Raw genomic sequence first — 23,351 nt, forward strand, 5'->3', positions numbered from 1 at the left:
GTGGGATAACTGAATCATGTAGAATTTGTATTATGTTTGAGGGATCTGTATACCGACTTCTTTTTAGTGGCAGCACCAATTTATATTCCAACAGTATATATGACCTTCCTTCCCTCCACATCTTTCCCATACTTGTCTCTTGACTTTGAGGTAATAACTTTCTCAGTCTGACACGCTCAGTGTAGGTTTAACAGTAGATGATGAACATCTTTTCGTGTGCCTACCAACCATCTGTGTTGCCTTGGGGAAACGTCTATTCAGATCCTCTGCCCATTTTCTAATGGGTAGTTTTTGTGCCACTGACTTTTAAAAAAAAATTATTTTCCCTTTTGTTGCCCTTGTTTTTTTTATTGTTGTTGTAATTAATGTCGTTATTGTTGGATAGGACAGAGAGAAATGGAGAGAGGAGGGGAAGACAGAGAGGAGAGAAAATAGACACCTGCAGACCTGCTTCACCACCTATGAAGCGACTCCCCTGCAGGTGGGGAGCCAGGGGCTCGAACCCGGATCCTTATGTCTGTTCTTGTGCTTCGTGTCACATGCGCTTAACCCTCTGCGCTACCACCCGACTCCCGCCATTGACTTTTATGAGTTCCTCATATATTTGGATACATCTGACCAACTATCTTTTTGCATTCAATAGGATGCTTTTTTGTTCCAAGCATGGTTTTTATTTGCTGTGCAAGTCTTTAGTTTGATACTATTCCATTTATTTATTTCTGCTTTATCTCACTTTCATGGGGGGGTTATCCCCCAATACATCTGTAAGGTCATTATTAAAAAGCATATCAACTAATGTATTTTATGACTTAAGGCCTTAATATGCAGGGTTTTTTAAAATATCTTTATCTACTTATAGAGACAGCCAGAAATAGGGAGGGGAGTAGATAGAGAGGGAGGGGGGCTGGAGCGGCAGTGCACCTGGTTAAGCACACGTAGTACTAAGCACAAAGACCTGCGCAAGGACCTGGTTCAAGCCCCGACTTCCCACCTGCAGGGGAGATGCTTCACCAGTGTTGAAGCTGGCTTGTAGGGGCGTTTTCTCTCTCCCTCCTCTCAATTTCTCTGTCCTATCCAATACAATGGAAAGTGGCCACAAAGTGGGTTTGGCAGTGCAGGCAGAGCCCTGGTGATAACCCTGGAGTCAGAGAGAGAGACAGAGGAGGCAGGGGAGGGACTGCTTCGCCACGACTGAAGCTTTCTCTCTACAGGTGGGGACAGGGGGCTTGAACTGTGATCCCTGTGCATGGCAACATGTGCCCTCCACCAGGTGCACCATCACCTGGCCCAGTGTGCAGGTATTTGAATCAATTTTGAACCAATGTTTGTGTACAGTGTAGAGGATGGTCTAGTTTCTTTCTTCTGCACGTGTTGCTCGGTTTCCCCAGCACCATTTCTGGAAGCTGTAAGGTGCCTTTTGTATGTTCCTCAGTGTCCAGGACAGTGGTACTGTACTGTACTCACATACTTCAAACTAGTATTTACCCAACTTTTATAAGCATTCCACTTTGGAATTCCTGTAGAAACCAACCAATTTTGAAAATCTAACAAGTGGAAGTCACTCTCGTACTCATCTTTATTCAAAATGAACGCTGACACTGTTTGTCGCCAAAGGCAGCTAGAAGTGGCTCTTGTTCCTCACAGGTCTCTATTTGTTAAAAAAAGAATCCAAGGGAGTCGGGCTGTAGCGCAGCGGGTTAAGCGCAGGTGGCGCAAAGCACAAGGACCGGCATAAGGATCCCAGTTCGAACCCCGGCTCCCCACCTGCAGGGGAGTCGCTTCACAGGTGGTGAAGCAGGTCTGCAGGTGTCTGTCTTTCTCTCCTCCTCTCTGTCTTCCCCTCCTCTCTCCATTTCTCTCTGTCCTATCCAACAGCGATGACAACAATAATAATAATTAAAAAAAAACTAGGGCAACAAAAGGAAATAAATAAATAAAATAAAATTAAAATAAATTAAAAAAAAAAAAAAAGAATCCAAGAGAAGGGCTGAATGGTACACCAGAAACAATCACAGTGAGTATATGAGCAGGGTGAGAATGGATATGAAAGAGTCTGCTTCTGTATAAATAGCAACTATAAAGAAAACTTTAAAAGGAAATAATCAAGGAAGGCAGAATATTAAAAAAAAAACTAATATAATAAAACGTGATCTTGATTAGTTTTTTTGGGGGAACTTGTCTTCTGTTTTACAAAATATCTGTCTCGGGCACAGCTGCCCAATGTGTGCCACCTCTACGGTTCCTCAATATGTGCACACATCTTCCTCCACTCTCCCTTTCAACTACCCTGCTGCACCATTAGTGCCTTCTCATCTGCTAACATGGACCAACGGCTTCCTGCTTCACCTTCTTTCCTTCTGCTCTTGTTTGTTAAATTCCACATGTGAGTGAGAGCATCTCTCTTTTTTTTTTTTCTCCTTCTGGCTTATTTCGCTTTAGCACGATGTTCACTAGTTCCATCCTGCTGTAGCAAGACACCCCCCACCCCAGCAGCTAATACCCCACTGTGTACATATATCAGTCTTTCTTACCCACTGCCCTACCGTGGGGCTGTTGCCAAATCCTGACTATTGTGCATAATATTGTGAAAAACAGGAGCACATATATCTTTTCAGCTAAGTGATTCTATATTCTTTGAATAGATTACTTCGAGAGGAACTGCTAATCATAGAGTAGGTTGATTTTTAATATTTAGAAGAATTTTCACACAGACATTAAAAAAAAACATTTGTGTTTTTTAGTCAATTGGAACAAACACATTACTATGTTTTGTTTAAACATCAGGGGAAAAATGAATTATTGAGTCTAAACTATAAAGAAACTCAATTTGATTTAACTGAAGAAACTGGATTTAATTACAAAAATAACTTTCATTATTATGTCACTATTTATCTGAAAAAAGCATTTTCTGAAGTAAACTAGCAATTGAAGTAATTGCAGAATCACTCGAGTTACAGTGAAACACACCTGCAGAGCTTTTTTTTCTTATGTGAATAATGACGAGATTAAGCCAGAGTGAAAAACCACAACAATGAACAAATAGTGGTAAACACAAATCAGACAATCAACATCAAAACAAAGTCCAGAAGGCAAAACCATGAATATTATAAATATGCTTCAAAAATCCATTACTAACACCTGAAAAAATTTCACGAAAGCAATTCAGAATAGAAACGGAGACATATCTTTCATTGTAGACCTCTTAATATTTTATGCCCAAATCACTGTTATGAACACTTTTTTTTTTTTTTTCTTTTTTACCAGAGCACTGCTCAGCTCTGGCTGATAGTGGTGTGGGAAACTGAACCTGGGACTTAGGCGCCTTGGGCATGAGAGTCTCTTTGCGTAACCAGTATGTTATCTAATCCTGCCCTCAAATATTTTTCTTCTTCAGGTGTCTACAAATGCTGCAGAACTGTACAGAGTTCGTTTACTGTTGCAAAATATTTTCCTTAATTGTACAATGTCTAAAGGCGATTTTAAGCATTTAGAAAGAGTAAAAAAGATGAGTATCTACACTACAATGTGAAAATAGGTATCTGTTTGTCACACTGTATATTCTTAAAATGAAAGAGATGGTTAATGAATCAGAGAATTTGAAGGGGAACCAGATGACTGAAAACCAAGTGACCACTTTTCAGGGCAGTCACAAGATTTAACTGATAAAAATCCATTTATATGTGTAACAAATAGCAGAGCAGGCTCACTGCCCAAAGATCATTTCTAGGGTTCAGCAATTCACGACTCATTTGGATTTGGCTTGTGGCCTATTTGTAGATGGCCCTGAGTTAAGGACGGGTTTTTTTTTTTTTTTTTTTTTTTTTTATCTTTTTTCTTTTTCTTTTAAAAGAATTGAAAACAAAAACAAATTTTGAATATGTGACAATGAATCATTTTATGTCTTACAAAGACTAAAATACTTATGACCTTTCTTTCCCTGTAGACAGAGGAGTTTGTGACCCTTCAATTCTACCAATGTTGTACTGAGACCAGACAGTGCAATCAGTGTTCACTTATTCTCATCAAGAGTGCAGTAACATTCTGAAGTCGTGTCTTCTGATGCCATTTGTCAGAAGTTCTTTTCAAGTTTTCTGTCTTCAACATCATTAAAGTTCATCCTATAAAAAGGCAATTGGATTGAAGGTTTTTTACAGTGCTAAAACCAAGGTAAAATAATGTGAACCCTCTTTTCAAATAGAGTTCATACTCTTATTCACTAGATTACTATGCAAAATTTACCTTGTTTAAGAATGGCAATGAAAAAGAATGTCTCACATTCCTTTTGCCTCCAAGGTTATCGCTGGGACTTGGTGCTAGCACTAGGAACCTGGGTCCTTGCACACTGTAGTGTGTGTTTAACCAGGAGCACTACTGCCTGGCCCCTGGAATCCACTGCTCTTGAAGGACATTTTTTCCCTTTTATTGGATAGGACAGAGAGATTGAGAGAGGAGGGGAGATAGAGAGAGACACCTGCAGACTTGCTTCACAGCTTGTGAAGTGTGCCCCCTGTCTGTGGGGAGCCAGGGGCTCAAACCTGGGTCCCTGCGCTTTGTACTCCTGTGTGCTTAAACCAGGTGCAGCACTGCCCAGCTCCCAAGAATGTCTCGTATTCTTATGAGCCAATGGCAGACACTTCCAATGAAAGTTCTGCATGCTTTACAAGTCACACTTTGATGACCAGCTGCTACTTTGCTATTTCAAATCTTTAACCTGAGATAGAAGTTATTATTTTGAAAATAAAACATCCTGGGAAAACATAGCCATCCATTAGAAAAACTTTTTTTTTTTTTTTTGGTTTTCTTTACTGAAATAAAGAGAATGAAAATCCGTAATTATCTTTCCATTTGTATGGGGTCTGTAATTGGACCATGACTCTATAAATTCAAGTCTCTAGCCCTCTCCATAGGCTGTGCTGTTTTCTTTCACTTTAGAGAATAAAATAAATAAGTAAACAAAATCCAAGAAATCTGGTATGACTGTATTATATTCCATTGAGAAAGAATTCAAGTATTTATAAAATATTTGTAAATATGCCCTTGACTGACAACTGACTTAAAAAAAAAAGCCCTCCTAAGGAATAGCAAGAAGGCCACATTGATTTTACAGTTTTTAAGTTTTTAAGATTAAAAAACTTAAGTAAGGGAGTCGGGCGGTAGTGCAGCAGGTTAAGTGCACATGGCGCAAAGCACAAGGACCGGCGTAAGGATCCTGGCTCCCCTCCTGCAGGGGAGTCACTTCACAGGCGGTGAAGCAAGTCTGCAGGTGTCTCTTTCTCTCCCCTTCTCTGTCTTCCCCTCCTCTCTCCATTTCTCTCTGTCCTATCCAACAAAGAATACATCAATAACAACGACAACAATGACTACAACAATAAAACAAGGGCAACAAAAGGGAATAAGTAAATAAATAATAAAAAAAAAACTTAAGTAAGATAAATGCAGGCTTTAATACGTCTTAAGTATGCCATGAGTAAAAGAAAAATTTGTTATTGCAAACAAGTCACGAGGCTTGAGTAAATTCCCAGTGAAGCAATGCTTCTTTTCTATTTGAACAAAATTTAAGAAATTTAAGGGCAGATATCGTGACAAGTTTTGATTAAATACTTTACATGTTGAAATTTCAAGTACTTCAGTACTTAAAACATTTGTGACTGACCTATTCACCAAAGAAATGAAACGAAAAAGAGCAATTTAGGTAATATCTGCCCAGTCAGCTCTAGACTTAGTCCTCACCTTACTTCTCTTGTCATGATTTCGGAGATTGTCCAGTTTTTTGTATATGAAGGTAGCAATCTCTTTGGCGTCTCTGGTATCTATTTGCTCTCCCCAAGTATTTCTCTATAACGAAAAAGACTCTTTTGTAAATATTATGGAGATATTATGAACATTGCCATCTAGAAACTTGATGAAATCTTGCCTTCAAGTTTTAAGCATCTGAAGCTCCTATTTCAAGGAAGTAGTGGTGCCGAAGCCATGATTTACCTGAAATAAATACTGGGAACACTAATAATGGGCACATATAAAATAATTTCTTGGGAGAAATGCCCCGCTAACTCCACACATAAACTATAAAATGGGACCTCAGATGACTTCCAGTGGCTTTAACTGAATACAATTGAGAACCTTCATGTGGCAGTCACACTGCTGAAAGACATATACTTTGCATCGGTGACCACAGAGGTTCCTTGAGCTTGTCAGTCCTGTCCCCCCCACGCCCGTCCCCCCAAGAGGAATCCTGACACGAGTCAGGAACTCTAACTTCCAGTGGGTAGTGGTTTCGGTTGTTTTCCACCAGGGTGTCCTGGCATGACAACTTCGCAGTTCCCAGTGATCGTTCTTTGCTGGTGTCTTGTCTTTTCTTTTTTCTTTCTTTTCTATTTTTTCTGATAGTCAGAGACACTAGCAGAGAGGAAGGGAGGAAGACACAACTGCAGTCTTGTGAAGTCTCCCTCCAACAGCTGGGGGCCAGGGGTCTGAACCTGGATCTTTGCACATAGTAATATGTTGTCTGTGCTGTGTTGCGACTGCCTTGGTCCCTAATTGTGGAATTTTAACCACCAGTGTTCTTTAAGATAAATACCCAGGTATTTACTAAGGATGTATAATAATATTTTCACTTTGTCCTTTTCCCGGAAAAAAAATTACAAATGGTAAATACACTGATTTTCTGAAAGCAGGAGATCGTTACTTGCAACCTCCTACCCACAGAGAACTGACTATTGCTACTAATATGGCTGTCTAGTAGTTTCCTACTAGTAACTGCAAATATATATTATATATATTGTATCCAGAGTTATTGCTGGGGCTTGTTGCTAGCCCTACAAATCCACTGCTCCTGGAAACTATTTTTTTCTCTTTTTGTTGCCCTTGTTGTTATTACTGTTGTTGTTATTGCTGTTGGATAGGACAGAGAGAAATGGAGAGAGGAGGGGGTCAGGCTGTAGCGCAGCAGTTTAAGTGCACAAGGCACAAAATTCGAGGACTGGCGTAAGGATCCCAGTTCCAGCCCCTGGCTCCCCACCCTTGCAGGGGGGGGGTCACTTCACAAGCAGTGAAGCAGGTCTGCAGGTGTCTGTCTTTCTCTCCCCCTCTCTGTCTTCCCCTCCTTTCTCCATTTCTCTCTGTCCTATCTGGCAACAACAACATCAATAACAACAATAATAATAACCACAACAATGATAAAAACAACAAGGGCAACAAAAAAGGAAAATAAATAAATAAAATATTAAAAAAAAAGAAATGGAGAGGAGGGGAAGACATAGAGGAGGAGAGAAAGACAGACACCTGCAGACCTGCTTCACCACTTGTGAAGCAACCCCCTGCAGGTGGGGAGCCGGGGGCTTGAACCGGATCATTAATGCCGGTCCTTTTTCGCTTTGCGCCATGTGCACCTAACCCGCTGCGCTACTGCCCAGCCCTCAATTACAAATATTTTAAAGTGACTTAGATGATATTAACTGTGAGACAGTTGAATTCTTCTTAAAAGCACTTATATATGTAAGAATAAGCTTATCTCACATTCTTACATATATGGCATATTTATAAGAATAAGCTTATCTCACATTCTTACATATATGGCATATATGTAAGAATAAGCTTATCTCATATTCTTACATATATGGCATATATGTAAGAATAAGCTTATCTCAGTAGAAAGCAATGAAATGACCAATGACAGGGAGAAAAAACTAGAATCAAACATTACTCAGCCGAAAATTATCTCTTTAGGTTGGCCTGCTAAAGGAAAGGAAGACAGGACAGCCTGGACCTACCTTAGAACGTTCGTAAGGATAAAATCTGACGGTTGGGTACGCTCTGATACCAGCTTGCTGGCACGTCTGAGCGTAAGCCTGGCAGTCTACTTTCCCAGCTTTCACTTTTCCTTTGATCATCTGAAAAGAGAAAAGTGTGGTTTGAATCCTCTTTGGCATCAACAGTCTTGGCAAAACAAGATACTGAAATCTTCAAAGCTTTGCAAATCTAAGGACTGGCTATTTAAGAAACTTTCAACATTCAAATAAGTTTCTAGACTCCTCATTCTCAAGCTCCCACTTTCCCCAGCAGCCCATAAACTATACTTTGTCTTACCAAGAAAACTGAGGTTTATTCTGAACTACTTCGGCTTCTTACTACCCTTACACTACAAGAATCTCCGATTTGGCCACTACTCTTCTTTTTTCTGGAATCATGTGATGAGGCAGCAGTCTGCTTGAGAAAGAGTGATCACTACACTTCCTGTCAGATATTTGTCTTCTTGTCCTCTCTTCAGTATGTCTCCACTGATAAAAAAAAAAAAACTAATTCCAGGAGTTGGGCCGTAGCCCAGCAGGTTAAGCGCAGGTGGCGTGAAGCGCAAGGACCGGCAGAAGGATCCCGGTTGGAGCCCCCGGCTCCCCACCAGCAGGAGTCGCTTCACAGGTGGTGAAGCAGGTCTGCAGGTGTCTGTCTTTCTCTCCCCTTCTCTGTCTTCCCCTCCTCTCTCCATATCTCTCTGTCCTATCCAACAACGACAACAACAATAACAATAATAACTACAACAACAATAAAAAACAACAAGGGCAACAACAGGGAAATTAAATAAATCAAAAAAAAAAAAAAAAAGAATTCCAGGAACAGAGGCAGTTCACTCAGTAGAGCATGTACTTTACCAAGCACAAGGTCCTGTTCTATCATGCCTAGTAATTTTCTGAATTTTCTGCTATATTCAAAATATTACTGCATTATAAATATACAACTAAGTTTTTCTGTATATAAGGGATGATGGAGCAAAATATTTAAATATCATTAGAGGAAAAAAAAATCTAAGAGGGAAAGATACACAAAGTGGACTAAAATCCCACTGTAAAAAATCCCTATGGCTCAGGATGCAGAATTTAAAAAAAAAAATTTTTTTTAAATTTGCTTTTTTCCCCCCTTTTGTTGCCCTTGTTTTATTATTGTTGTAGTTATTATTGTTGTTGTTGTTGGTACTGATATCATTGTTGGATAGGATAGAGAGAAATGGGGAGAGGAGGGGAAGACAGAGAGAGGGGGAGAGAAAGACACCTGCAGACCTGCTTCACCGCCTGTGAAGTGACTCCCCTGCAAGTGGGGAGCTGGGGGCTTGAACCGGGATCCTTATGCCGGTCCTTGCAATTTGCACCAAGTTTAACCCGCTGCGCTACCACCTGACCCCCAGGATGCACAATTTTTGTTCTCAGGCAGAACAGGTGCTGACTTTTCTCATTCTGGTGATTATTTTGTAAATAGTAGTCAAGTTCCTTGAGTATAAACATGAGTGGATGAAGAGTCTAGATTATTAACAGCACAGAAATAACCCAAACTTAAACTGTGTTCATTGCATTTGGTCAGTTTAGTTCTGTAAGCATTTGGCGAGTCAGCTAGTGAGGATATAAGAGAGCTACAACATGTACTTTGTCCTCAAGGAGCGTATATTCTAGACAAGATATCTGAACAGATGACGTGTCTGGTGGACTACAACATGTCAAAGCGACACTTAGGAACTTAGAAGGTCTAAGAACATGGAAGTATCATGGAGGCTGGGTTTTGTAGAATCAAAGAAGAAAATCCAGATGACCAAAGCAAGGTGGGAACATTTTAGAGCATGCACCTAGAACTACTTATTCAGACAGCCTTTGTTGTGCCTGGAATTCAGTGGGGTGGTGGTGGGACTGGGACAGAGACAGAGACAGAGACAATGACTGACAAGGCAGGAATGGCCAGACTGGGAACCTGAAATGGGACAGTGCCTGTCAGACAACTTGGTTCACAGGAAGCTAAAGTATGTAGTAGTTTAGACAGGTGGTCAGAGCAGAGCTGAAGAGGGTCGACCGGCATAATGAGGGTAGTCCAGCAGCTACTATGGGGCTGCAGGTTAGTCTGGTGGCAGAGTTTGTGTCTCTCATGTGAGAGATCTTCGATATGATCCCAGGCACCAGCAGGGCCCCGCCTCGCAAAAAGCACACGAAGTCTAGACAGGGGATGGTCAAAGTTTGAACAAAGAGGACAGTGGAGATGGACAGATGACAGGCATAAAGGGCATTTTTGTGACAGAGCTGATAGGATCTATTTAGTGAGTGGAGCACAGCAGAACTATGCTTGTGGGGGAAAGAAATAAAGAATAAGTAGGAGAAATAAGGTTCCTAGTCTCAAAGATAGTATCAACCAAGACGGAGAAGATATTAACACAGAAGAGGAAATTTACTGAAAAGATTGTAGTCAAACACAAGACATTCCAGATATTGTTTGAAAATTCAAAGGGGAGACTTTTTAAGAAAAAGATTAAATTTTTACCCAACTATTGCAACATAAACATGACCAAAACTTATTTAAGTAGACAGATAAGACTCACCCTAGCCAACACCTCAAACTCTGGGGCAAAATTTTGGCAAGGTCCACACCAAGGAGCGTAGAAATCGACCACCCAGTGATTTCTCCCTTGTAAAACTTTTTCACTGAATGTCTGGGGTGTTAGATCTATGGATGCTTGAGGTAAAAATCTGTGGCAAGGGAACAAAACTATGCTTTATTATACAAAATCAAGTAAAGCATCTAAAATGTAATATTGTAAGACTTTCTAAATTAAAAAAATAAATAAAGGTAAAGTTAATCAAGACAACAGGAGGAAAGGATAGTTGGATTCAAGTATCATCTATGGCTGAGGGCTCACAGATTCTACAAGTGTGAATACAAACGCTGGTCATGATGGACTCTGATTGGTTATAATCGGAATAAGGAACAGCGACCCTTTAAGTATATACTTAAAGAAATGCTTGAGTTTTGAACAATTTACAGTAAATTTAACTATGAAGAGGAAGATAAAAAGCACTGCTTCTAGTTTTTTTTTTTTTACACATATTTTAATTACTCACCCTAGACCCCAGATTCTTAGGGAGTAAGCATCCCTATTCCAACCATTGTAACTACTGAAGGAAAAAAAAAAAGAAGCTGTAATTAGTATTTTCTAATTTGGTAAGTCAAATACACACACACACACACACACACACACACACACACACCCATTATAGTAATTTAAAAAGTGAATGAAGTCACATTTTTTCTAACATTTCTCCGTTTAGGTATACATAGATAAATATACTGCTTACATGAATTCCCAAATATACTTTTAATAAGTATATTTTCCCTTCTCTTCTTTTTCTTAAATCATTTTTAAAATTAATTCATTAAAGATCTTTTTAGTTGGGGAGGGGAATTAATGGTTTATGGTATAGCTGTTTGCACATGGTACAATTTCTCATCTTCCTGTCACAGGTCTCTGCATTTCCCTCTATTCTTGATGCCTGTGCTGGAAAAATGTTAACGTCTAGATGCCCACTGGACACCTCCTACTGACTCATATCCAGAGCTTTATCTATTTACCTACTAATATTTATTCACTTTGGACAGACACAAAAAAGAAACTGAGAGGAAAGCGGAAGACAGAGGGGAGAAAGACACCTGCAGCCCTGCCTGCTTCACCATTTGTGAAGCTTGCCTCCTGCAAGTGGGGACCAGGGGACTGAACACGGTACATGTCACCACGTGTCACCAATGTGCACTAGTACCTTAAGGCCCTGTACTTTAATTTTTGAACCTTTATTCAAATTATCAGTGTCTGTCAAATTTCTATCCACTTTTCTTTAAGACATCAAATGCCACTTCATAAATCTAGCCTCTCATGCTTTTCTTTTATAGAGTCCCTGGTTTATTTTTAACTGTCAAAATAACATATATTAAATTCTGTCCTCTATTTGAATTTTGAACCTGGAATAACATGTGGTCCTGTGGATCAGCATGGATTCTCAGACACATCTTGAGTTTTAAGTCCCAGCTTCAAACTTGCAGAATTATATGACTTGGGTAAAATGTTTAAGATCTGTTGATCAAATTACTATTTGTAACAGTGGGAGAGTAGTAATTCTTATTTCTTGGGGTATTGTGTGAGGACTCTTGGAGACAAGATGAGCAAAGTGTCCAGTATAATACTTGAAATCAAACTATAACTTCATAAACTAAGTAGTAGGCTCTCTGAACAATGTTCAATTCTTTCCATCTTCTGTGGTTTTGACTAGCACTGTTACTGGTGCTTCAGCTTGGTACTTCCCTCCTCAATATTTGTAAGGTTGAAAGTTGTTATGATAAAAAGTGTATGGACAAATTATTAGAGATATCTTCAAATATGAACGTATACTTACTGATATTGATAAGCATTATTTGATTTTTGGGGATAAAACCGAATCTCAGGGTATTTCCGAACATTTTCTTGGGAACAAAAAGAATGATACTGTTGGCAGTCTATACTGCCTACATTGATCAGTCCAGTTAATGTCTAAAAAAGAAAAAAAAGAACATAAATAGGTCAAAGCAACTAAAATAAAATCACCTTTATTTTATATACTTATGATAGAGAAACTGTTATTATGAGGTTATTATATTATCACTAGTGTTTTTCACCACATAAAACAGACAAGGGTTTAAAACAGCAATAACAATAACAATGGACATCTATAGTAACAAACTAGAAGTTAAATTTTATAGTCAAGAACTGAATACAGTTATTGTAGATCTAACAACAAATCTACCATATGGGAGAAATTATGTATTTCTGAAATTGAGAGTCTTTTAAATGCAAAGTTGGATTTCACAGATTCACAACAGATTTAAAAAATTTATTGGAATATTGATAAAAACAGTTCACCAAGATAGTACATCTCTCTGCACGTAAGCCAGTTTGAGACTGGCCCCCACTGCAACAGAGCAGGTTTCAATGCTGTGATCTCTCTTTCTCTATATCTACCTGAAAAAGTCAGCCTGCAGCAATGAAGTTCCAGGGATGATACAATCAATCAATCAAGAACAAAAATTGTACTGAAGAGCACAAAAAACAAAAACCCTTTCTCTTAAATATGAAGATATTATAAATCACTTTGAGACTTTATCCTCTTAGTTTCACAGTAGCTTGAGCTATTATTATTACTATTTCCCCTACCAAGGTTTTCCTGGAGCTACACCTGTGTGATTTCATTGTTCTCGATAGACTTTAGAGATGGGGGAAGGGACCCTATAGCATCACTCCACCATGTGATGTGCCCCTTGTATGATGCTTCCATGTTACTGCTGGGGACTCCAACCTGGGTCCTCAGGCATGGTAAAGTATCTGCTCTATGGGCTGTGCTATCTCCTGGGCCCCCAGAAACTAACTCACTACTTGCCTGCCTTCCTCCCATCCCTCTGTCCTTTCATCACCGACGGGGTTTCACTGCTGTGGGCTGATGTTTTTCAGACAGAAAGGAGGTGCGTGGAAGACACCACGGTTACAAAGCTTCCTCTGATGTGAGGGTGCCGGGCTTACACCTTGGTTTCAGGCATGGCAAAGCCGTCACACTATCCAGGTGAGCTGTTTTGTCAGTCCTGAAACTGTTTTTTTTTTAATGCCCACAGTATAGTTGCAGAAAATATTTTAATAGAAAATAAAGGGGGGCATGTGACCTGGTTAAGTGCACACAGTACAGCGCACAAGGACCCAGGTTCAAGCCCCTAGTCCCCACCTGCAGGGGGGAAGCTTCACAAGTGATGAAGCAGGGCTACAGGGGTCTCTCTCCCTCTACCTCCCCCTTTCCTCTCAATTTCTGACGGTCTCTATCCAATAAATAAATAAAGATAACAATATTAAAAAAAAGAAAAGAGATTTTTGGTGTAAACTTAGTCAAAATGCAGCAAGGGACACTAGGCAGAAGGGCAGAGCATTCTGTATTCTCTACGTGCCGGACAGAAACAGTCTTAAAATCTCAGCAGTATGATCAGAACTGATACCAAGTCATGGAGTCACTCTTCTCAGCTTTTACATAATTCTGTTCAACAAAAATTCTTAGTAACTATTAACATTTTGACAATACCCGGGCCATTCTTTTCCATTCTGGCATCAGAATCTGACAAGGATGGCACCACGGGGAATAGAAGTCCACCATCCAGACTTCGTCGTCTTTCCGTTGTCTGACCAGTTCATCGAAAGTGCTGGGTGTCAGGGTGATCACTGAAGGATTCATAAGATCCTAAAGAGAAGACAGTTTTCTTTATAACAGATATATTTTTAAAAATTGTTCATATATCCTTGGCAAATTGAGAGATATGTTCTTTTAAAAAGTTCCTGTTTTTATATTATCAGAAGGTATTTTTTGCTTTTTGTAAAATAATACATTTATTTTTAGGTTTAAATTTTGCCTACCAGTCTTCTATTTCATGTCTACGTATCACTCAGATCACCTTATGCAGGGAAAAGTGGTAATTTAAGATTATAGCAAAAATTCTGAAACTGGCCCAAGTATGTAGACACAGGCCATGTAGTTCTGTTCGGGGACCTAGGATGATTGGCTTAGAATCTTTTAATTACTAAAGTAAAGCCTACCACTTATTTTTCAGATATTTAGATTGGAGATACTGAATGGTCCCTCTAGAAGTCAACTGTTGCAGATGCTGTCTTACCAAGTTTCAGTCAGTAATGATGAGGAGTGCTAACACAGATCTTAACCTCAGTGGGACAATAACTCAAAAGAGCACCAAACCGAAAGTGGTTACGCAGAGGGCGGGAGAAGTACACTGAACAAGTGTTCATTCTTAGTAGGTGCCTGCAACTGTTTTGGTCAATCAAGACTAAATGTGAGAACAGAGGGGGTGCTGCAGATGGAGGGCGCAGCCAAGCCAGTAGCCAAGCTGCCAAGGCTTGCTGAAACCCTTTACTGTAGGGGTGGGGCGTACGGACGATCCTTAGCCCGACCCGTACATTTCCTGACTAGCAAAGGCTCATTCCTAACTCATCTCTCCGGGTTTTAAAAGAAATAATCTATGGTCATTCTATCGGAGAAACCAAGGAAAGAATATGATCAGGCTGTATATAAAAGTGATTTCACACAGTCAATAGTAGTTGCCCATTAAGTAAAGCACAGATTCATTCTGAGTTTACAGTGAATACATAATAAAGTGATGGAAAAGGTGTGTGTGTGTGTGTGTGTGTGTGTGTGTGTGTGTGTATTCTAGCCACAGCAAATGTTTGCAGGGAAATGAATGCTGTGAGGAGTGCTGAGCTCTGACTTCAAATACCTCAATGAATTCCAAGATCTGTTCAGCAGAGTGATGCCCTTCATATTCATGGACGTCGGACTGGTTGAACACCACTGTCGTGGGGTAAGCCTGGATGTTATACTGTGAGGAGAAAGGACACAAATTAAACAAAGATGTGTATGTATTTTGACCTGTTTCAATTTTATAACCAGAATTTAATCAATATTCAGATATCCCTCTCTCTGCATTTAAGAAAAATGGACTTCGTTGCCAGTGGCACTGGGTTCGTAGTTTACTTTGACCTCTCCAACAGAAACCGCCTCTGCCAGGGCTTTGTGGAGTGTGTACACTTGACCATGTTCCTGGACCTGAGTTCCAGCCCCAAGCCACCACATGGGAGGACTTGCATGGGTGATGTGGCACCTCTCCCTTTTCTCTGTCTCACTCTCTGTCATCCTCTATCTAAAAAAGGAAACAAAAAAAAAAAACAGGAAAGGAAAAAAAAGGGGGTGGTGGGTGGGTCTTCCAGGAACAGAGAAATTAATGTAGCTAGGGAGCCCCAAGTGATGACTCTGGTGAAATATGAAAACAAAACAAAAACAGCCTCTATCCTAAAATAATTCTGTCCTATTCATTGATTTTATATTTTTAATCAAGCTTTATTTAGTTATTTGCTTTTATTTTATTTATTTTTTAACCAGGGCTGTGCTCAGCTCTGGGTTATGGTGGTGCTGGGGATTGAACCTGGGACCTCAGGCATGAAAGTTTTTTTTTTTTTTTTTGCCTTTGGGGTTATTGCTGAGGCTGGGTGCCTGCACTACGAATCCACTGCTCCTGTGGCCATTTTTTCAATTTTTTTTTTTTTTGGATAGGACAGAGAGAAATTGAGAGGGGAGGGGAAGATGGAGAGGGAGACACAAAGACAGACACCTGCAGACTTGTGAAGTTTTCCCTCCTGCAGGTGGGGAGCCAGGGGCTCGAACTGGGATCCTTGTGCTTTGTACTATGTGTGCTTAACCTGGTGGGCACTGCCCGGCCCCCTTGGCATCAAAGTCTTTTTGCATAACTATCATGCTATCTCCCCAGCCCTATTTGCCTACTTATTACTAATGGATGAGGAAGAAGAAAACCAGGGATGACATACGAGTACGCTATGCTAGGGGTTCAATCTGGATTGAGTGCTTCAGAGTCCAATGCTTTTTTTTTTTAAAGTTTTTATTTATTTATGAAAAAGACAGGAGTAGAGAGAAAGAACCAGATATCACTCTGGCATGTGTGCTGCCGGGGACTGGGTCTGAACTTGGGACCTCATGCTCATGTTTGAGAGTCCAAAGTTTTATCACTGTGCCGCCTCCCGGACCACAAGAGTCTAACACTTTATCCACTGTGATACTTCCTAGGCTCTGGGTTTTATAGCTTTGCTATATGCAAAAGTAGGATGCATCCTTAAGTAGTACATTGTCATATTAGACCATCTAAACTTTCTTCCTACATATTCTTCTGCAACCTGTCTTCTAAAAATATTACATTGTATAATGTGAATATTTGTTTATACAACTGAAAATATTATTAAGATTCATGGTTGGCTTTCTGTACAAGTGAGTTCTGTATCTGTAGATTCAGCCCAATGATATTCGTGGTTGCTTGAATCTATAAATGTTAAATCCCATAGAAAAATGTGTGCTTATACGTAGATCCACAGAGTTCAAGTCCATGCGGTTTGAGGGGCAACTGTATTCACTAATGTCACTGAACTATCATCCTGGCCCCCAAAGGCCTCTATTTTATAAAAATATCAAATTAGAAAAAAAAAAAACTTCGAAATAAAGGTGAGGGTAGGAAAAAAAAACAAAACTTCTGCCTTACCATGTTACAGAGTCCCTCGTGGATTGTACAATCTAGTGTGCCAAACTTGAGTTGCCCGTAAAGATGTCTGGATGCTTTTCGTAACTCTGGCAATAAAGCTCGACATGGTGGGCACCACTACAGAAGAAAACACTCATCAACATGGAGTCAGATGGAGCAAAACAGGCATCACTTCTGCAACAAGCAGTATGTTAAGATAAACCAGAGAGCTGTGATTTTTTTTTTTTTTTGCCTCCAGGGTTATCGTTGGGGCTGGGTGCCTGCATTACAAATCCACTGCTCCTGGAGGCCATTTTTTCCCTTTTGTTGCCCTTGTTGTTTATTGTCGTTGTTGTTATTGGATCGGACAGAGAAATTGAGAGAGGAGGGGAAGACAGAGAGGAGGAGAGAAAGAGAGACACCTGCAGACCTGCTTCAATGCTTGTGAAGCAACCCCCTTGCAGGTGGGGAGCCGAGAGCTCGAACCGGGATCCTTATGCCAGTCTGTGCGATTTGTGCCATGTGTGCTTAACCCACTGCGCTACCACCCGGCTCACCCAAGGCTGCAGATCTTTTTTTTTTTCTTTTCTTTATTGGGGAATTAATGTTTTACATTCAACAGTAAATACAATAGTTTGTACATGCTTAACATTTTCCAGTTTTCCATATAACAATACAACCCCCACTAGGTCCTCTGTCATCCTTCTTGGATCTGTATTCTCCCCACCCACCCACCCACCCACCCCAGAGTGTTTTACTTTGGTGCAATACGCCAATTCCAGTTCAGGTTCTACTTGTGTTTTCTTTTCTGATCTTGTTTTTCAACTTTTGCCTGAGAGTGAGATCATCCCATATTCATCCTTCTGTTTCTGACTTATTTCACTTAACATGAATTTTTCAAGGTCCATCCAAGATTGGCTGACAGAGCTGCAAATCTTATTGTATACGTACTATCCTTAATTTTTAGAGGATGCAAAGGCATCAGCATTATCTTAGAAACAGCAGTGTGATAATGGTTAAACCCAAGCAACACAATTTTAGTGCCTAGTATTTAAACTTATCTAGAATATGTCTTTTTACTCTGATGAGAGAAAATCTGACAGATATAAAAATAACTTACAGGAGCAAAAAAATCAACAAGCCATGGTTCCTTTTCATTGGCAGGAAAATTCTGAGGTCCGAGTGTGGTGACATGAGAATTAACACTTTCTTTGGCAAAAGCAAGTATGTCATATAGGATCTTCTTTCCTTCAAATTAAAAGAATTAAAGTCAAAATTCTGCCTTATTACCCACAGAGACACTTGAAAGTTTTTATACTTAAAGTAATAAGGGAAGATAATATTAAGTATAAATTGATTTGGTGCAGTTTATAATGTCCTGTATACTGTACATACATTTATCTCCTTACCAGGAATATCTTTCCTTTACTCTTCTGACTCTTTGAGGACCAGTTAAAATATCAAAACCTTTTAAAAATGTTCCTTCACCCTCACTGGTAGAATAATCCTTCCCTTACAGTTCTCTGTCTTACTTGTAATCTTATGCCCTTACTCCTAAGTGTGTCTATCAACACAGACTTCTCATTACCAGCTGTCCAGTAGAAATATTTATTTATGAAATGTAAGAATATAAATATAAGAAGCACTTCACATAAAATAATCCCAAATTGGTTTAGTTACTTTCCTTGCTTACAAGGTAACCAATTATGAAGAGGAGAAAAGTAGGAGATGAGCAGTTATGCTAGAAGAATGTATCATAGCAGATGAAGGAGATGACACACCTAAGAAGAAAGGAGGAGGCAGAGGACCACCAGGAAATGTTAATGAGGTTAGATGGAGTAGAATTCCGTGATGAAACCTTTGTCATTTTAGCACTTCCAGAGAGAGGCGGCATACTTTAATGTAACTGAGGGCAAGGCCTGAGAGCCAGACATCTCTGGATAAACAAACCTACTTTGAACAATTACTAGTCACGGCACGGGCAAGTTACCGAATCTTTCTCTCATTTCTCACCGTTGTTCATTGTTACGAAGACTGAAATCTAATGTGAAAGGATGCAAAGCCTTTAGAAAAATACCTTATTTTTAGAAAAGCACTGAACACTAGTGACTGTTAGGTTTATCTTGCTAAATCTCCCCCCAAATTTCCTCAACCTAGAGAATCTGACTTTCTTTTATCTTTTAATTTACTTTTTCCTATATTGATTTATTGGATAGAGACAGCCAGAAAGTGAGAAGGAAAGGGGAGCTAGAAAGGCAGAGAGACAGAGAGACACCTGCAGCACTGCTTTACTACTCGTGAAGCTTTTTCCCTGTAGGCGGGGGCCGGGGACTTGAACCTGGGTCATTGCACATTGTAGCATGTGCACTCAACCACGTGCACCACCACCCAGCCCCATGTGAATCTCACTTCTTGCTCTTCTGTATTTGCTTTGAAACATGTGAACACTAAAAATGTCAACCAATTCATATATCACCTCTTGACTTATATACTATGCAAGTTCCAAAGAAGCTGCAAGGCAGAGAGAGAAAAAAGCAAAGTAGTTACTGCAAAATCAGAGAATTCAGTGCAGAAAGATCTATAAAGTGTCTGGAAACTGCCTACAGTAGAATCAGGGAATTCAGTGCAGAAGGATCTAGAAAATGTCTGGAAACTGCCTACAGTAGAATCAGGGAATTCAGTGCAGAAAGATCTATAAAGTGTCTGGAAACTGCCTACAGGAGCTGCAATGTATTGCTTACTTTTGCCAATAAGCAAGACCTTTAAATTCCTCCCTCGTCTGACCTGTCAACAGGTACCTGCTGGATGGAACACTGACCAAAATACTGAGGAGAAAAGTGAACAAAATAGGCATATATAATCCAAAATCTTTATCTACAAGAAATCATCTACTGATAATGAGAGCAGGTGTTGACATCAAGCTTACCTATTCAGAACAAGGTTAGCTAGTGGACTCTAAACATCACTATCTGAAGGCAAAACAATTATTTTTCCCCTTCTTACCATGATGGATTTCATATTGTTTGGTTCCTTGGCCTTTAAATACCGCTAGACATGGCTGGAAAATGTAGAGATCACTACAGATGTGTGGTGCTGAAGCACAGTCGAATTTGCCAACCTAAAGTAAAAGGAGAGAGGCTTGATGTGCTGCAAACTGCATGTCAGCTATTCATTTTAAATCGTGTTTTCTTTTTTTTTTTTTTAATTTTTTATTTAAGAAAGGATTAGTGAACAAAAGCATAAGGTAGGAGGGGTACAACTCCACACAATTCCCACCACCCAATCCCCATAACCCACCCCCTCCCATGGTAGCTTTCCCATTCTCTAGCTACCAGGGTTATCACTGGGGGTCGGTGCCAGCACAACAAATCCATATGCCCAGAGGCCACTTTTGTTTTTGGATAGAGAATGAGAGAAATTGAGAGGGGTGGAGCCAAGTCCTCAGGCTTTACCACTCTCGGGCCACTTTTTCATTCAGATAAGACAGGATATTAAGAGGAGGCTGGAGGGTTTACATCAAACTTCTCAGCAGAAACTTGCACAGGTAAGGAGAGAATGAAAATCACATATTCAAAACACTTAAAAAATTAAGCACCGCCTGCCAAGGAGGACTAAAACTCACCAATTCTCCTTAAGATGTGAGGAAGATAATTCCCACACAAACACAGTCTAAAGGAGTTTGCTACCATGAAGTTTCTTAACCAAAAATACTGAAAGGAGCTCTTCTATCTTAAAAAAAAAAAAATTCTTGGAAACTGCTCACAGAGTAATGCCATGGGCATGACCCAATTTCCAGCCTGGCCCCCCACGGTACTGAAGATTTGATGCTATAGTCTCTTTCTCTTCCTCTCTACCAAACAACAACAAAACAAAAACCAAAGGGATAGATATACAGAATCAGAAGACAAAGACAAATGAGCTTTATGCATCTTATCTATCAATATATCATTCTAGATACGACGGGAAGAAACATAAAGATCAAAAGGGATAGGCAGCTAAATGGATTAAGACAGAAAGACAAAGTGAAGAAATAGAAAATGATACTTCAAGGGGCCAGGTGGTGGTGCACCTGGCTGAGGGCACATGCTGCAATATGCAAGGACCCAGGTTCAAGCCCCCAGTGCCCACCTGCAGGGGGAAAGCTTTGTGAGTGGTGAAGCAGGGCTGCAGGTGTCTCTCTCCTCTCTCTATCACCCCATTTCCCTCTCTGTTTCTGGCTGTCTCTATCCAATAAATAAATAAAAATCATAAAAAATAATACTTAAAAAAGAAAATGATACTTCACGACAATGGAAAAAAATATTTTTTGACAATGGAAAATTTAAAAAGGGCAGGAACTACACAACTATGTAAGGTAAAATAAATATTACACAGAAAATGGTAAGAGACAAAGATGGCATATTTATGATGAATGACCAGTAACAATATGTTTGCATATATAAAGCAGTTTGAATCTATGCACACAATACAGGAGCACCAAATCATATAAATATTAACAGTCTAGAGGGAAATGTTGATGGCAGTGTAGTAACTATCAGGGAAGACTACTCAGCAATAAGAGTGGTAAAAAAAGCTTCCTTTCGCAACAGCACGAGTAAGGCTAGAGTACTGGAGTAAGGCAGATGGAGAAAGGCATCTAATTATTTAACTTACATGTCCTGTGCAGAGAAAACCAATGCACGAAAAAAATAACACGAAGACATATTTTTAAACTCTAAGACTTAGTCAGAGTTGATCAAGAGAGAAGGAAGAAGGGTGATAGGTAATTCACGGGGGTAAAAATAACCAAGTAAATATTAAGGAGCAGAACTGACTACATGTTTAGCAGTGAACCTAAAGTATTACATGCAGATATAGATTTATAAGAACGCACACTTGAACCTTTAAACAATCCATGGGAAAAAATATTTTCAGTGAGACTTAATATATATATATATATATATATATATATATATATATATATATATATATATTTTTTTTTTTTTTTTTGGCAAAAAAAATGTACAATAGAACTTATGGGCTTCCTAATCTATTAAGTAAGTACAATTTCATGTCTGCTATTAAGGAAGCATTCTGGCAGGAGGTAAGCAGATTATGTTTTTACTTACCTGGATATGTTCATTTTTAAGTAGATTTTTTAGTTTCTTTAGCTCAGGATCATTTGAACTTTCACTTTTTCCAAAATAAAAAAATAAGAGCCACCGATGATGGGCCAAGCGATCCTGAAAAGGAATTTGAAAAAGGGAAGAGTAAATGTTAAATATGGTGAATTCTAACTCTTCATTCTGCTAGCCTAAAATTAATGTTAATCACCCTATTCAGTACTTCAAAGTACTATCCAGACCCATTAATACTATTTTATTCATTTACAACAATGCTATGTACATCAAGTTTATATTCTATAAAGATGAGTTAAATCATAAATTAAAAATCAAGTAGAAAAATGTTTTTAATCACAGCTAAAATATATGATAATGGAAAAGTAAGCTTCTAGTTAAAAAAAGAAGTTTGGAAGAGATATAGATGTAGAATGCTGATATAAAAAAAAAATTGTACTATCAACTGAGTATCTCCCAAGCTGGTTCTCAGTGAACAATGTAAGTAATTTTATAAGAAGGTAAAGCTCTGAATGAGATCCAAAGTCACTTTGTGACCAAACTGTCTCTTGACGGTTCTCTCAAGCGAGTCCATCTTCAGGACCAGTTCATTTTCCAAAACCACAGACAACTCCAGCTACTAGAGCTTAATCTAAGTTGATCCATACTCCTTTGAAACTGGTATCATCTCTGGATGATGAATAAGACAAACAGTGAGTTTCAAATGTCAAAACTGTTATCGATCAAAATATTACCTCTAGTGTATTTGCTGAAAGTAGTTCAAAATCTGGAACACTGTGCATTACTTCCAAATATATTTCTTTAGCATCCAATGAATTAAGAAACTAAAACAAGAGAATCATATTGCAGTCATTTAAATCCACATCCATTTATTGTGTTGTCTTTTTAAGGACGGAAAAAAACATCATAAACACTAAACTTTTTTTTTTAAAAATTCTTTTTTCTAAATGTTGTCTTCCAAAAATGTCATATTTCAGCAATTATTAAAAATGTGCTATAGCCCCTCATTTGTTTTTGGACATCTAGGTTACTTCCAAGTTTTGGCTAATTACAAATTAATAAATAAATAATAAATAAAATAAAAATAAATAAATACACAGAACACAGAACAGCTTAGGTGTCTAACAACAAGAGTGGCGAGGAAAGTTGTGGTGTGTGTACATGGTGTATTAAAAATAATGAAGTAACTTTCTTCACCTCCTCCTGGATGGAGCTTGAAGGAATCATGTTATATGAGATAAGCCAGAAAGAGAAAGATGAAGAATATTGGATGGTCTCACTCATGGGCAGAACTTAAGAAACAAGAACAGAAAAGTTACAGGCAAAGTAAAACAG

At 39.1% G+C, this 23,351-nt stretch overlaps 1 protein-coding gene across 2 annotated transcripts in view; it reads right to left on the reverse strand.

Annotated features, from left to right (window-relative positions):
* Window positions 1-1,558: 1,558 nt before the first annotated feature.
* The window catches only part of DNAJC10 (DnaJ heat shock protein family (Hsp40) member C10), a 38,642-nt gene continuing 16,849 nt past the window's right edge, over window positions 1,559-23,351 (reverse strand). For both annotated transcript variants that reach the window (XM_016187695.2, XM_016187694.2), the window contains exons 11-23: window positions 22,751-22,840; window positions 22,008-22,121; window positions 19,903-20,017; window positions 18,020-18,147; window positions 16,921-17,037; window positions 15,094-15,195; window positions 13,893-14,048; window positions 12,192-12,325; window positions 10,869-10,922; window positions 10,349-10,496; window positions 7,770-7,889; window positions 5,731-5,835; window positions 1,559-4,118 (exon numbers count right to left, since the gene is read on the reverse strand). In XM_016187695.2, the coding sequence (XP_016043181.1) occupies window positions 4,107-4,118; window positions 5,731-5,835; window positions 7,770-7,889; window positions 10,349-10,496; window positions 10,869-10,922; window positions 12,192-12,325; window positions 13,893-14,048; window positions 15,094-15,195; window positions 16,921-17,037; window positions 18,020-18,147; window positions 19,903-20,017; window positions 22,008-22,121; window positions 22,751-22,840 (1,395 nt within the window). In that variant the 3' untranslated portion in view covers window positions 1,559-4,106. The remainder of the gene's footprint in view (window positions 4,119-5,730; window positions 5,836-7,769; window positions 7,890-10,348; window positions 10,497-10,868; window positions 10,923-12,191; window positions 12,326-13,892; window positions 14,049-15,093; window positions 15,196-16,920; window positions 17,038-18,019; window positions 18,148-19,902; window positions 20,018-22,007; window positions 22,122-22,750; window positions 22,841-23,351) is intronic.

The sequence above is a fragment of the Erinaceus europaeus genome, chromosome 18 (genome assembly GCF_950295315.1).
Source record: "Erinaceus europaeus chromosome 18, mEriEur2.1, whole genome shotgun sequence".
NCBI lineage: Eukaryota > Metazoa > Chordata > Mammalia > Eulipotyphla > Erinaceidae > Erinaceus > Erinaceus europaeus.